Below are 16513 nucleotides of genomic sequence, written 5' to 3'. Positions count from 1 at the left end.
CAGCAAATAATAATAATGATAAAATAAAAATTCAAAGGACAGGGGCAGTGGTGGCACACGCCTTTAATCCCAGCATTTAGGCGGCAGAAGCAAGTGGATCTCTGTGAGTTTGAAGCCAGCCTGTCTACAACAAGAGTTCCAGGACTGTCAGAGCTGTTACACAGAGAAACCCTGTCTCTAAAAACCAAACCAACCAACTAAACAAACAAAAAACCTCAAAGGGGGGTTGAAGAGATGGCTCAGTGGTTAAGAGCATTACCTGCTCTTCCAAAGGTCCTGAGTTCAATTCCCAGCAACTACATGGTGGCTCACAACCATCTGTAATGAGGTCTGGTGCCCTCTTCTGGCCTGCAGACATACACGCAGACAGAATATTGTATACATAATAAATAAACAAACAAACCTCAAAGACTATAAGGGAATGCTTGGCACACATCTGTAATCCCAGTATTTGAAAGACTCAGGCAGGAAGATCACAAGTTAATGGCCAATTTGAGGTTTATACAAAATCCCTGTCTCAATATAAGGACAAAAATTTCTATAAGGAAAAAAAAAACATATGAATAACTTAGTTGAGGTTTTTTTTTTTCTATCTGTTCCTGTCCTTCACCATTGAGTTCTGCTGGTTGGAGGCATTCCCTGTCATACATCCTCACAGAGATATTTCATGCATATGCAGGCACATACATACTCCACCTTTTACACAAACATAAGCATACTATATGGTATTCTGAAACTTGCTAGTTCACTAGCTATATTTTCAAGACTGTAATAATCCTGAGGACTGTACCCCCTCTTCATCATTATACAGATTTCATTAAATGTATTTAGACACTTGTTTTTCCCCAGTATTCTGCCACAGAGAGCACTGAAAAGCAATGCACATAGATGAGTATTTATTGTATTGACAATCATATTTGCAGATGTGTTGACTTGCTGCTTTGAAGGAAATGTGCATTTAAGTTTCAGTAGGTACATCAAGTTGCTCTTAGTAGAGGTTGTACCAATTTTTCCTCCTACCAGCAATATTTGAGAGTGCCCATTTCACCAGAATGGCAACAAAACAAATGTATTATCGTTTTTAATTCCTTTCCTATATAATAAGTAAAAAAAAGTGCTATTTAGGATACTGTTAAAAAAAATTCTGTTCTTTGAATTGTTTTAGATTTACATAAAAGCTTCATACTCTACTGTTTCATAGATTTCCACTCAGTTTTACTTAGTGTTAAAATCTTGCACAGTACAGTGGCTTTGTCACATAATGAACCCTATTAAATAGAAAGTATAGTTTCTTTACATTTTCCTAGTGTCTTCTTCCTGTTTCAGAATCCTACAATACATTTAGAAATCATCTTTCCCTTGTTTCCTCAAAAGCATGACAGAGCCTCAGAATTCTCATTGGTTTATGGCCTTGGTAGTTTGGAGGAGTACAGGTGGCCACTGCACTTTGTTTTATGTTTTACTTTTGTTTATTTTTGTTGATTTTTTTTTCTCAGAGAGTCTCTATGTAGACCTGGCTGGCCTTAAATTATGTAATGTAGCTTGAAATGTCCTTCTTATAAATTAACATCATCCTTTCCATATGTTTAGTGATATTTGCATTTCCTTTTTGGCCATTAAGAACACATGCTTTTATTGTTTTTGTTATTGATGTTTCTAGTTTTGAAAGTGGTCTTATGTAGTTCAGGCTGGCCTTGAACTTATTGCCTCACCAAACAAGTATTCAAAGCACTCTACGAATTGAGCTTCATCTCTAAACCCAAGAACCAATGCTTTTTTTTTTTTTTTTTTTTTTTTTTTTTTTGGTTTTTCGAGACAGGGTTTCTCTGTGGCTTTGGAGCCTGTCCTGGAACTAGCTCTTGTAGACCAGGCTGGTCTCGAACTCACAGAGATCCGCCTGCCTCTGCCTCCCGAGTGCTGGGATTAAAGGCGTGCGCCACCACCACCCGGCCGAACCAATGCTTTTAAGCACTTTTCTATATGTAGCTTTAAAAAATTATGTTCTGTGTATGCATGTTTTGTCTGCATGTATCTGTGTGTACTACGTGTGTATCTGGTACCCCAGAAACAGGCATCAGATCCTTGGAACCGAGGTTGCTGACTGTGAGCCGCTTGTGTGGGAATTGAACTTCAGCTCTCTGAAAGAGAAACAAGTGCCCTCTCTCTCCAGCTCCTACTATATCTAACTCTTTATTCAATATGTTTATCAATAAGATATTCAGAAATCTAGGTACCTACTGACTCTGACTTTGAACTAAGGGAATTCAGAAGGATCTGTTACGAATAAGAGAAAAGCATTAGTGCAAGCAATGTGGTCGGACCATAGGCTTGACTGGGAACAGCAGGTAGGTCAGATAAATCCTTTAAAAATCAGCCTTGTTAAAAAAGAACAAATTCGAAGGTGACTAGAGAAATTCTAGGATTTATTGATACTCGAAGAGTCAAGAAGCAAAAGGTGAATCCCAGGTTTATGAAGTGTACATTTTGGGTGTTATCTTTAACCTCTACTAGAAATTCTTAATTTACACTATACAGGTGCACCCAATATCTGCTTTCTCTTCCCATCGCCACATAGTTCTGTGCTACTACAATTCCCAGAGTCCCTCGCTCCACCTCCATCACCTTCGAGTCTGCCGCATAGATTTCTGGGAGTTGAGGTCTGGGGCCTGTTTGCCCAAGTTAGTGTTAGGGGCCTCCGGAAACATGAAGAGGTAAGGGCATGTCCGAGTTGCCGGCAGCAACTTTTATCTTTTACTTTTTGAAAATGGCCTTTTCCTTTCGTTTGGGATGTGTTACGTACTCGAGGGACGGGTTCTTTCTAGCAAGAAGACAAAGGAGAAGGGAGGAGGGAAGGCCGGCCGGACTAGTCTGTGGGGTGAAGCTCCGCAAAGGCCGAGGCCGGGCGGATTTGTAGGAGTGCTTCCCTCTGGGCAGAGGCCTCTGGAGCTTCCCTGGCTAGCACATTCCTAGTTCTGGAGACGTGCAGTCAGCTCCTTCCTGGCCCGTCCTTCCTAGGTCTCACCCTCCGGAGGGTCTCAGGGTGGGCGTTTACATTGTCTGGATTTTAAAGACATAGTGGGCCGGCCACACAGGACCTTTGTTTTCGGATCGTAAAGTTAGAGAGTGATAGTTTGTTTCTCCAAATTCAGCACAAAACCGGCTCGATGTTTTTTTGGGAGAAGGAAGGTATTGCTGCAGGGCAGTTTCCCCTGCCGGTTCTGCAGGAAATGGCCCTTTGAACCTGAAAGGGTCTTCCTTGAGACCCAGAGCTTCACAGTTACTGACAGGACAGGAATCCTTCAGAGTCCACTGTAGTTTTAGAAGATTCACTCTGCAGGCGAGTCTTCACTCTGGGACGGTGTGGCACAACTAACCCCTTTAGGAATACTTTCTGCTTTCTTAGTTTCCTGAAATTTTCTTTAAGTTATTGATTTCCCTTCCTAAGTTAAAATCACATTTTAACTATTTTTTGATTACATACCTCCTACTTGAAAAATAATGGATCTAACGTAGATCTTAAAGAATAATCATAAAGGGCTGTATCCTGTACAGGTGTAAGCTGTAGGACATCATCCCCATATATACCTTAAGACAGGCTCCCTGCTTCTCCCCTGATTGTTTCCCCCTTCTAGCTAGGATTTTGTACCAATCACTCCCTTGCCTTGTTTTGTTTTTTGAGACAGGGTTTCTCAGTAGCTTTGGAGCCTGTCCTGGAACTAGCTCCTGTAGACCAGGCTGGCCTCGAACTCAGAGAGATCCATGCCTGCCTCTGCCTCCTGAGTGCTGGGATTAAAGGTGTGCGCCACCACTGCCAGACACTCCCTTGCCTTTTTTGTTTTGTTTCTTGATATATTTACCCCATATGAGTTTAATCCCTGAACAAAATATTCCAAGTTTTATCTGCTTTTATTTAGCTTTATATAAATGGGAACATACTGTCTTTTTTTTCTGTAGCAAGCTTTTTTAAAAACAGTATTTTTCTATAGATTCATAAGTGTTGATGTGCTTATTCATTTTTAAAAATTAAATTTAGCAATAACTGTTTGGGATTCTAAGTAATAAAGATAGAAAGGCTTAAAGAGGTTTTTTTTTTTTTCGTTAGTGCCAAAGTAGGTTATTCTAGAATTTTTAAATATAGGTCCAGGTCATTATAGGAATCATAATTACAGGGATTTTCCTATGCTTTATTATAAACACCGTTTACAATAAATGTCCATTTCATAAGAAACATAATATTTATGTTTTGTAAGAAACATAGTATTTATTTTTCTCATGGATTTGACACATTTGTGTTTTTCCTAATCTGTTATTACATGTTAAATGTTTGTGTTATTTCTTGATGCTTGAGCTAGAGTTTTCAGTTGCTTGATATTGGCTCACAGCCACGATCCACTTTTCTCCAAAGGGTGTCTGGGCTGGAAAGTTATTAAGACACTCTTTGTATTTTCTGCTCTTCCTTCAGAAGTTCTTCTCTAATGCCTTCAGGTCTTGTGGACACAGGTGGCTCTCTATGAACCGGGTGATGTTGGCACAGGCCTTTAATCCCAGCACTCGGGGAAGCAGAGGCAGGCATGGATCTCTGTGAGTTCGAGGCCAGCCTGGTCTACAAGAGCTAGTTCCAAGACAGCCAGAGATACACAGAGAAACCTTGTCTGGGAAAAAAAAAACCTGTCTCTATGTTCAACTCAGACTGTCCTGCCTGTAGCCAGCCATTTTTGTTGTTCCCTCAGACTCCGTGTCTTGGAAGTGTACTTCATGCCGCATTTCAGAGTCATAAGAGTTGGACAACTCAGTATGGGTATTAATGACATTGATTTTCCCTGTCCTAGGCGTTTATTCCATCTGGAGCTCTTTTCCTTTATTGCTACCAACACTCTGTCAAACTGTAGCAACGGTTTGAAATTTGTACCGTACCAAGAGTTTGGAATTTGAGTGTTGTTATTTATTATTTATTGATTTGTTCTACTTTCTTACCATCATCCCCCAGAAGACTTCTCTCGTGTAATCCCTCCTTTATATTTCTGCTATTACTGCCCTCGTCTGGAACTTCATTGCCTTTTACCTCAATAGTTTCCTAACTAGTTATTCTAGTTTACCTTCCAGTCCACATGGCCTAAAACACTGCTTACTCTTTGACATCTATTGGCATGATAAATTGCTTTCTAATACCTGCATGCTCAGGTCTGGCCCAGAATCCCTAATTCAGTAGTTAAGGGTATTATTCAAAGCCTGAATTCCATTATGCCACAGTATGTGTTTTTGTCTTTTCATATTTGACTTCCCATTTCACCTTTTCTTTGTCACACCCCGTCTTTTGAGCACCAATTTAAGAATACCTTTCTGAAATCTTCTCTTCCATTTTAGCTCCCATTTATCCCTTTCTTCTGCAAGGGAATACCGTGTGGCCCTCACATGTCAATTATCAATCAAGAACGTACACCATAGGCTTTGCCTATAGGCCAGTTTGGCGGGGGCATTCTCTCAATTGAGGCTCCCTCTTCCAAAATGACTCTGGCATATTTGACATAGAACAAGCCAGTATAAGCAGCTAGCACAATGCATGTTGTGTACATAGCCATTTAGTAAATGTTTGTGTAATGAATACTCAGGGCAGTGGAATGGTGAAAAAATATCTTTAAACAAAGGGATCACTGATAGGTAATATAGATGAAGAGAATATATTTCGGATTACATGTCTCTTCTACTTTCCGTGTGTGTGTGTGTGTGTGTGTGTGTGTGTGTGTGTGTGTTTCACATCTGCTCCAGGATAAATACCTGTGTGAAGAATGAAGAGCATGCCCTGGAGGAGTTGGAAACAGAAGGTGAGAGGCAGCTGAAGAGCCTCCTTCAACATCAACTTGATACCTCTGTCTCCATTGAGGAGTGAGTATTAATTTGTAAACAGGGCAGTTATAATAGACCATCACCTGCATGTTATACATTAGTCTTAAAGCCTGGTGGGAGCCCTCCACTCTCACACAGCCTCTTTCTTAGGAAGACCTCTTTATACAGGTCAGATTTTCCTTTTGTCTCTTTTTGTAGGAAGCTTCCTATATCTTCCTAAGCCAGGACCAAGTACTTTTACAGTGTCCTGGTATAATGCCCTGTATTTGCCCTAACATGGTATATATAATTCTATATGGTCACTTCCTATTTAGTTGCCTCCCTTATGCTGTTCTTTATATAGGTGGCTGTTCTTTTGATATATTTTTTTTAATAGAGGATTTATTTTCTTTGTGTGTGGAGGATGTTGGGGGAGTTAATGTGAACCATGTGTGCCATTGCCTGCAGAGGCCAGAGGGTTTTCAGTCCTCTAGAACTGGAGTTGGAGGTGGTTGTGAGCTGCCATGTGGGTGCTGGGAACTGGCCCAGGTCCTCTACAAGAGCAATAAGAGCTCTTAACTGTTTTCCTATCTCTCTAGCCCCTTGATTTTTGTTTTCTTTTTACTGTTTTCTCTCAGTACAGAACACAGCACGCAGTGCATAGGGGGAACTCAGTAAACGTTAATTTAGTCATTTATTAGTCTTAGGTATTTGGGGACTATTCATGGAACTCCATTCTGTTGTCATGGTGCTTCACCCTGGCAAAAGAATGTAAGAGAGACTTGCCTATGAGCTTCACTGGGCCTGTAATAATAGGAGGCCTCATCATAATGTGTAATGTGGTTACTGTGAATTGTAACCACAAGATGGTCTTATTCTCTTCTTCTGTGTTTTGCAGATGTGTCTCTAAGAAAGAGAGCTTTGCCCCAGGTACCATGTACAAGCCCTTTGGGAAGGAAGTAGCTGGGACAATGACTTTATCCCAGTTCCAGACACTACATGAAAAAGACCAGGAAACTGCTTCTCTCAGGGAACTAGGGCTCAATGAAACAGAAATACTGATATGGAAAAGCCATGTTTCAGGTGAAAAGGTAAAAAAATCTATTTTTTTAAAAGGATGCACTTATTTTCATTTATGTATGCGTGTGCCTGTGTTGATGAAATTCCTTCCCTACAGGAGCCTTAAAGCTAGGACAAGGGCTGCTTCCAGGAGTGTGGGCACTCTTGCAATGAGCGGTGCCTGGAAAGTCTTACCCAGCACAAGTGAGAGCTTTCTTATAGCAACAAGCCTCTCTGTAGAGAAAAATCTCATGCCCAACTCTGTGCCTCTATGCTGGGGTGTGGTGGAAACCACCAACCAGTCCGCTGGGGTGATCATTTGCAAGTGGGCACAGCTGAACTCCCCAGCATGTGCTCGCTTTTTTGTGTTTGAGAACCTTTATGCTCTTAGTTTTCCTGAAACCATGTGTTAGTCTGAATCTTTTGTTTTTAAGGTAGAAACAACGGCTAAAGAGAAGTAGTTGGCTAACCTTTAACTAAAACTTACATAAACACTTCCAATTTCTGGGTCTTTCTCATCTTCTTTCTTAAGTGAGGGCTCAGATTTACTTTTGTTCTTTATGATACAAAGCATCTGATTTTCCTGGTTTCAGAGGACAAAGCTGAGGGCAACCCCTGAAGCAATACAGAAACGGCTTCAAGATATTGAAGAAAGGATCTCAGAGCGCCAGCGCATCCTTTGCCTGCCACAGAGGTTTTCAAAGAGCAAACAACTGACCAGGCGAGAAATGGAAATTGAAAAGTCTTTATTTCAGGGAACTGATCGTCACTCCTTCCTTAAGGCTCTTTATTACCAAGGTATGGGATCCTCACTGGCTCTGAAGTGTTCTTTAGCTGAAAGAAAGATTTAACATCAGGGCATTAGATATGGGGAAATTAGTGAAAGACAAGATGTTACTACTCTTGAGAAATATATAGTCCCGTGAGCGACACAAGTATATGTATAGTTACTTGCATGACACCATTGAAAGTGTTATGAAGAATTGAATCAAATGCCAAGGTGGCATAGAACAACGGAGCATCCGAATCTCTAGTTGGGGGAAGTCAGCAGTTGACATTTGTACTATCTTAACAGAGCAACAGGCATTCTTTTGACTGTAAAAGGAAAAGGACATTACAGCTAGTGGATGGATAGGAGCCATACTGTGAAAGGACCTGGTGGGGAACGGTGAGAAGTTCAGTGTGCCAGCAAAATAGGGTATGGCAGGGAATAATGTCAGACACATGAAAGGGAAATAAAGTGTGATTGTGATGGGTCTTTAGGCTAGACTGTAAAGTAATGCAAAATAAATACATAAACAGAATGTGTCTTAGCCAGAAAGAATTCGTGTAGCAGTTAAGTTTACTCGGCATGGTAGAAGGTTCACAGAAAGGGTTTAAGAAATGGTTCCTAGTCTTGTACTAATTGGCATGGAGATGCACATGTATACCCTATAACAGTAATGCTAGATATATTGGCTCAGTGCCACAGAAGTTCAGAGTTGTATTGGTATGACTGAAGAAGGCCTCAGAAGAGGTAAGATTGAAATACTCTTAACCCTATTTAGTAGACAGGAGACGGGGTAGCATTTCAGTTGCAGTGATTGGTGTGAGCATTGTTACTTGGGGGCATTTTTTAAGAGATCAGCTTGAAAAGCTAGCTCAGAATTATTGACTCTTATTTGCCTGATAATACAGAGACATGTGGAGTTAGTTTGTTCAGTTAGTGCATTTGAATATAGTAAGATAATAAAAGCTGTATTTGGAAATGATGAATGTAGTGGTCGAGAAAGAATTAGAAAGAGGAAAGAAAGAATGGCATTAAAGTCACTGAGTTATCAGCATCTGGACTGGGATGATGACAGTGGAACTGGAGAGGTGGATTTGTATGTGATATGACATGAAGAATTGATACTGAGAATGACTTGGAGAGGAATATGTAGAGATAATGCAGATATTTCAGAGGTGTGTGACTTAACAGTAGATAAAATTAAGTCTGAAGAAGGGTGATGTGTTTCATTTAAACAGACTGAATTTGTGAAGATGGTGGGATTAGTATATGCAGATATTGATGCAGAAATGAAGCAGTGAAGCCTAGGAGAGAAATCCGAGCTGTGTCTATATGTTAAGGTCATGTGAGTGATTGAATGGTGTTAAAGATAAGCTATACAGTTGCCAGGGCAGTGGTAAGGGAGAAAGGAACAAATGAACAGCTTTCTGTGGAGAGATATCATGGCTTACTGAGTGTGAACATAGGCTCTGGCAGCAGACTGTCTGGGAAAAACCTGGCTCCCCCACTTACTGTGAAATGATGACATTACCTTTCTATACTTCAGCTCTTTCTCTGTGAAATGAGTAGCTGTGATGTGGAGTTGTTAGGAAGATTAAGTGAGGTAATACTTGGAAATCAGAGCAGTCCTACTATTGGGGTGGGGGAATGGGTGTGTGTCTCTGTTCTGTTTTCTATCTTTGAAACTCCTTGCTTTAAACCTTCACAGCATACCACAAAAAGACAAGTGCAGACAAGTACATGACCTCAATGAAGAGGAAGATAAAATTAGGCACAAAAGGCAAGTCGAGAGTTTTCTTTCAGTGTTAGATTTAGGAATGTAAACTAGGGTTCCAGACTTCTAATTTGAGCACTTATTTAATTACATATTCACTATATGAAAATGTTTATAGGAAATGAACTAGAGAGAGCATATTGTCCTGATATGAAATATTAAAGCGGAGTTAGTAAAGTTGTCAAGATTTTACATTTAGTTTTGTTTTTTACTTCTCTAGCTTTATTGTACCAGACCTACATTGTCCTAGCTGAATTTTAGATCCCAATGCACAAGTAATTCTGAATATCATTAATCAGTAAAACTGTTGATGATGGTGATGATTATATCATAACTAGCATTTTGAAATGAAATTACAGTAAAATTGCATGGGGCCTTTTTTGGTGTACAATTCTGTGGATTGTAAATCATGTAGATTCCATGTATCCACCGCCACAATCAAGAGATGGAGCAGCTCCATCACTCAGGCAAACTCTCCTCATACTCTTCCCCCTTTAGACTCACTCCATCGCTCCCCCAAGTTCCTGGCAATCACGTATCTTCATTACTTCTGCTTTGTCTTTTAGAGATTGTCATATTAATGGAATCATGCAGTGTGTAATCTTGTGAGACTGGCTTCTTTCACTCAGCATAATGCTTTTGAGACCCATCTAAGTTGTTGTTTATATCAATAACTCATCCATTTTTGTGGAGTCCCATTTCATTGTATGGATATTCCATATCCATTCACATATTAAAGTGGATTTGGGTTTTTCCAGGTTATGGTCTTTATGAATGATATTGATATTAACATTCTTGTGCAGGTTTTTGTGTGAACATAAGTTTTTATTTCTCTAAGGTAAATATCTAGAAGTGGGATTACTGGGTCATATGGTAAGTGCACATTTAACTTTATATGAAACTGCCAAACCATTTTCCAGAGTGGCTGTGCCATTTTGCATTCCCACCAATGGTGTATGAAAGTTGACTTGCTCTACATCTTTGTCAGCATTTGGCGTTGTCAGTATTTATTGTGATTGTTCTGATAGGTGTAAAGTGATGCCTCCCTGTTGTTTTAATGTGCCTTTTCTTAATGGCCAATGATGCTGAGCATCTCTCTGTGTGCTTCTTTGCCATCATTATATCCTATTTGCTGAAGTTTCTGTTCACATCTTTGCCATTTCGTCATTGGATTTCTTTTCTTTCCTAATGACTTTTGAGATTTCTTTATATATGCTAACACAGTCCTCCATCAGACGTATGCTTTACAAATATTTTTCACAGTCTGGAGCTTGTCGTTTCATTCTCTTAGCAGTATGTTTTTAATTGTGCTAAAATTTATATAACAAAGTTTATTATTTTAACCATTTTTAAGTATTTACTTCTGTGGTGTTAAAATATATTTATATTCTGTAACTATAACCACCACCCATCTCTAGAACTTTTTAAGTTATACACATTAAAAGCTACTTCCTCTACCTCCTACCTTCTGCTTTCTAGCTACCTCCATTCTTGTTTTTGTGGATTTGAGTACTCTGTGTACCACTTGTAAATAAAATCATGCAATATTTATCTTTTACACGATTGGGTTATTTTACTTAGCATAAATGTTTTGTTGCTGTTTCATATAGTAGCATGTGTCAGAATTGCATTCCTTTTTTTAAGACTGCATAATATTCCATTGTATATACATACCGCTTTGTTTAATCAATTCATTCGTCAGTGGATACTTCAATTGTTTCCATGTTGTAGTTATTGTGAATAATGCTGGTGTGAACATTGGTGTACAAATGTTTGATATCTGCTTTTAGTTCTTGGAGTACATACACAGAAGTGGAATTGCTGGATCTTACGATAATTCTATGTTTAATTTTTTGATGAACCTCCCTACTGTTCTCTATATAGACTGTCATTTTGCATTCCTACCAGCAATGCATAAAAGTTCTAATTTCTCTAAATTCTCATGAACACATGTTATTTTTTGGGTTTTCTCTTTTTGGATAATTGCTACTTTAAAGGGCATGATATATGTCATTATAGTTATTATTTGCATTTCCCTAATAATTGCTACTGTGTAGTTTTTCATTATACTATTTGGCTATGTGTCTTCTATAAAGATATATCCATTCAGGTATCTATGTATTAATCACTTCTCAGATACATGACTTGTAAATATTTTCTCTTGTTCTGTGTCTGCTTTTTATTCTTCTTGCTATCCTTTAATGCACAGTGTTTTCTCATTTTTCTTCATTTGTCTATGCTTCTTTTAGTATATCTAAGAAGTCATTGCCAAATCCACTATTACAAAGCATTTCCTCTGTTTCCTTCTGAGCTATTATCAGTTTTTTGCTGTTTAGGTCTTTGATCCGTTTTGAGTTAATTTTTGCCTATGGCTTAAGATAAGGATCCTGTCACTTGTTGCTGTTCAGTTTCCCAGGACCATTCTTTTTGAAGATTGTTCTTCCTGCACTGAATGATCTTTTTGCTCTCTTCAGAGATTATTTACCATATGGATTACAGTTTGTTTCTGGGTTCTTGGCGGTATATGTATCTGACTTTATGCCAGTAGCGTGCTGTTGTTTTGTTTTGTTGAGACTTGATTTCTCTTTTGTAGCCCTGGCTGTCTAGAACTCATTCTGTAGACCAAGCTGGCCTCGAATTCACAGAGATCAGCCTGCCTCTACCCCCAGAGTGCTGGGATTAAAGATGTGCACCACCACACCTGGAATGTAGCATGATCTTTTAATTTTTGTTGTAAGTTTTGAAATCAGGAAGTAATAATATGTAATACTTATGGTATTTTTTCACATTTTCTTCATTATTTTGGTGGTCCCTTGAGATTTCATGTGTGTTTTAGAGTAGAATGTTTTATTTCTACAAAATCAAATCATTGACCCTTTGGTAGTGACTGAATTGAGTCTGTAGAGCTCTGGCTAGTGAGGGTTTCTTAACAGTATTAACTCTTCTAGACGGCCATGAGTGCTTACCTGCTCTTTGTTTCTTTTTTTATATTTTTGGTTTCAACTGCATCTTCTAGCTTTCATTATATAGGTCTTGCTCCTCAGAGAAAATGCTTTGAACTCTTGTTGAGTTTCTTAGTTGTATGTGCAGATGTATCTGTATAAGAATTAAGAACTCTGCCTAATATCTGTTGAAGTAAAAGACCTCCTCTGGTATTTTCTTCTTGTGGTTTTATAGTTACACATTTTATACTTAGACCTGTAATCCATTTTGACTTGATATTTTTACCATGAGCTCTAGAGTTAGATTGACTTTTCTTCCTATGACTGTTTGAGCACAAGTTACTCAAAGGAGTGTCCCCTTTCCCACTTATTTACCGTCACATTCTTTTCAGAAATTATTTGCTCATATTTATGTGTTAACACTTAATAGTATAATAGCGGTGAAAGACTGAAATTTTGTCACCAAGAGAAAAAAAGTAAAGATACCCACTCACTACTTCTATTTTAAATGGAAAAAAGTAGAAAAATAATATCACTAAGACACACGAAATTTATAAATATGCAAAAATATATCATTCTGCCAGATAATGACTGGATCAAAACTAAATCCCATTCCCTCTCAAATTCATGACTGTGTATGTATGTGTTTGTGTGTTTGCTTATATACAAAACCTGCTCAGTCCATTTAGTGTTACACAACATTTATATACAAACATGCATTAATTGATATGTGTATGTTTGTGTGCATGTTTAGATACAAAACTTGTCCAGTCTGTTTAGTGTTGCAAATGTGAGCGTGTCAGCTAGTGATTGTATCATGCAGGTCTTATTTAGGCAACCATATTATTGAGACTTTATGGGTATAGCTTCTCATGGCTTTTTGATTGAGGTTTTGGTTTGCTTATTTTAATGTATTAGGTTATTTTGATAAGATAGGATCTATACCTATTATTTTATTCATTTATGAAATTAAATTTGTCTAGTATGTCATTTTAATTGACTTTTGATTCACTCTCCATTGGGGTGTGTGTGTGTGTGTGTGTGTGTGTGTGTGTGTGTGTGTATGTGTGCATGCGTGCATGCATGCATGCTTTATTCCCTTCCTAATTATCTTTTTAAAAAATTTTTTTTACATACTTTGCATCCCCAAAGCAGTTTCCCCTACCTCCACTCCTCCCAGCCCCTCTCACTTGCACATCCCCTCCCCGAAAAGAAAACCAGCAGGCCTCCCAGGGATAGCAACTGAACACATAATAACAAGTTACAATAAGACTAGGCATAACCTCTCATATCAAGGCTTATTTTAATGTATTAGGTTATTTTGATAAGATAAGATCTATACCTATTATTTTATTCATTTATGGAATTAATTAACTGAGGTGACCCAGTAGAACCCAGTAGAAGGAAAAGGGCCCCCAAGAGCAGGCAAAGGAGTCAGAGATAGCCTCATTCCCACTGTTAGTTGTCCCACAAGAATACTAAGCTAAACATACACAGCGTATATGCAGTGGACTTAGCTCGAACCCATATAGGGTCTGTTTCTCATTTCAGTGTCTGTGAGCCCCTATGAGCCTTGCTTAGTTGATTCTGTGGGTCTTGTTCTTGTGGTGTCCTTAAGCCCTCTGGTTCCTATTGTCCTTCTTCCCCTTCTTAGTGGGGTTCCCCTGGCTTCGCCTAGTGCTTGGCTGTGGGTCTCTGCATCTGTTCCCATCAGTTGTTGAACAGTGCTTCTCTGATGACAATAGAGGAATATCATTAGGAATTAAGGATTACAGCTAACATCTTAGATTAAACAAATTACATTAATGAAAACTTAATTTTTAAAATGGTTTTATTTGTATTTTTTACATCCCTACTACAATTTCCTTTCCCTCTTCTCCCCGAGTCTCTCTCCTCCTCCCCCACCTCTCTTCTACCGTCCACGTCTCTGTTTAGAAAAGGGCAGGTCTCCCATGGATATCAACCAAATACAGCATATCAAGTTGCTGCTTAGCTTCTTTGGTCTCTGAATGATAGGTACCCCCCTTGTATTAAGGCTGGACAAGGTAACCCAGTATGAGGAATAGGGTCCTAAAAGCTGGTAAAAGAGTCAGAGACAGCTCCTGCTCCCACAGTTAGGAGTCCCACAGGAAGACCAAGCTACACAACTGTAACATATGTGTAGAGGGCCTAGCTCAGTCCCATGTAGGCTCCCTGATTGTCAGTTTATTCTCTGGAACCCCTAGGAACCCAGTTTAGTTGATTCTGTGAATTTTCTTGTGGTATCCTTGACCCCTCTGGCTCCTATAATCTTTCCCTGCTCTCTTCAGCAGGATTCCCCCACCTCCACCTATTGTTTGGCTGTGGGTCTCGACATCTGTTTCCATCAGTTGCTGGATGAAGCCTCTTTGATGACAGTTGGGCTAGGCACCAATCTATGAGTACAGCAGAATATTGTTAGGCATTGTTACAGTGACATTTTTTTCTCCATTCGTGTTTGGTTCTTTCCTAGGTCTTCAGGCCATCCATCCTCTGGGTCTTGATGATCCAGGCAGTGTCAGGGGTGGGCTCCTTCTCGTGGCATGGGTCTCAGGCTGGACCAGTCATTGGTTGGCTACTCCCACAATTTCTGTGCCACCTATACTCCAGCACATCTTGTAGACAGGACAAATTGTATATTGAAGGTTATGTAGCTGGGTTGGTGTCTCAGTCCCTTCACTCGAAGTCTTTGTCTGGTCACAGGAGATGGCCAGTTCAGACTATGTATTCCCTATTGCTAGGAGTCTTAGCTGGGGTGACCCTTGTAGATTCCTGGGAGTTTCCATTATAGTAGATTTCTACCTCACCTCGAAATGCCCCCTTTTCCGGTCATCTCTTCCAATATTCAATTCCTCATTCTCCCCACCTAATCACTCCTGTTCCCATCACCACCCACGTCCAGGCCACCCTTGAAATCTATTCTATTTCCCCTTCCCAGGGATATCCAAGCGTCCCCCGTTGGGCCCCTCTTGCTACTTAGCTTCTTTGGTCTCTGGATGATAGCATGACTATCCTTTACTTTATGGCTAATATATACTTAGAAGTGAGTTCATACCATGTTTGACTTTCTGGGTCTGTGTTATATCACTCAGGATGATTTTTTTCTAGTTCTATTCATTTGCCTGCAAATTTCCTGATGTCACTGTTTTTAATAGCTGAGTAATATTTCATAATGTAAATGTACCACATTTTCTTTATTCATTCTTCAGTTGAGGAACATCTAGGTTGTTTCCAGGTTCTGGCTATTACGAATAAAGCTGCTATGGTCATAGTTGATATAACTATGATCATATAACTGTGATCATAGTCCTTGTGGTATGATTGAGCATCCTTTGGATATATGCCAAAGTTGGGTCTTAAGGTAGATTGAGTCCCAACTTTCTGAAGAACCACCTAATTTCCATAGTGGCTATATAAGTTTGCACTCGTACCAGCAATGGAGGAGTGTTCCCCTTGCTCCATATCCTCACCAGCATGAGCTGTCATTTGTGTTTTTAATCTTAGCCATTCTAACAGGTATAAGATAGAATCTCAGAGTCATTTTGGTTTACATTTCCCTGATATTTCCCTGATGGCTAAGGATGTTAAAAGATTTGTTTCTCAGCCCAGCCATTTTAGTTTTTCTCTGTTGAGAATTCTCTGTACCCCATTTTTAATTGGATTATTTGGTTTTTTGATGTCTAGTTTCTTATGTTCTTTATATATTTTGGAAATGATTCCTCTGTCAGATATTGGCTTGGTGAATATATTTCCTATTCTGCAGGCTGCTATTTTGTCCTGTTAATGGTGTCTTTTGCCTTACAGGAGATTTTCAGTTTCATGAGGTCCCATTTGCTAATTGTAATGTTGATCTTAGTGTCTGTGCTATTGGTATCCTGGTCAGGAAGTTGTCTCCTGTGCCAATGTGTTCAAAGCTATTTCCCAGTTTCTCTTCTATCATGTTGAGTGTATCTGGATTTATGTTGAGGTCTTTGAGCCACTTGGACTTGTGTTTTGTGCAGGGTGATAGATGGATCTATTTGCATTCTTCTCCATGCCAACATCCAGTTAGACAAGCACCGTTTGTTGAAGATGTGTTTTTTCCACTGTATAATTTTGGCTTCTTTGTCAAAAATCAGGTGTTCATAG

The 16513-nt window shown here is 39.3% G+C and overlaps 1 protein-coding gene across 4 annotated transcripts in view; it reads left to right on the top strand.

Moving 5' to 3' along the window:
• Window positions 1-2667: 2667 nt before the first annotated feature.
• The window catches only part of Rbm41 (RNA binding motif protein 41), a 52858-nt gene continuing 39012 nt past the window's right edge, over window positions 2668-16513 (top strand). For all 4 annotated transcript variants that reach the window (XR_006020707.1, XR_006020708.1, XM_038316172.1 and 1 more), the window contains exons 1-4: window positions 2668-2711; window positions 5767-5883; window positions 6722-6914; window positions 7476-7680. Coding sequence is in view for 2 of the 4 variants with exons in the window: in XM_038316172.1 (XP_038172100.1) it covers window positions 2704-2711; window positions 5767-5883; window positions 6722-6914; window positions 7476-7680 (523 nt within the window). In the remaining 2 variants the exon portion in view is untranslated. The remainder of the gene's footprint in view (window positions 2712-5766; window positions 5884-6721; window positions 6915-7475; window positions 7681-16513) is intronic.

Source organism: Arvicola amphibius, chromosome X (genome assembly GCF_903992535.2).
Source record: "Arvicola amphibius chromosome X, mArvAmp1.2, whole genome shotgun sequence".
Taxonomy (NCBI): Eukaryota; Metazoa; Chordata; class Mammalia; order Rodentia; family Cricetidae; genus Arvicola; species Arvicola amphibius.
Note: the sequence above shows the minus strand (reverse complement) of the source record. Positions and strands in the feature narration are given on the sequence as shown.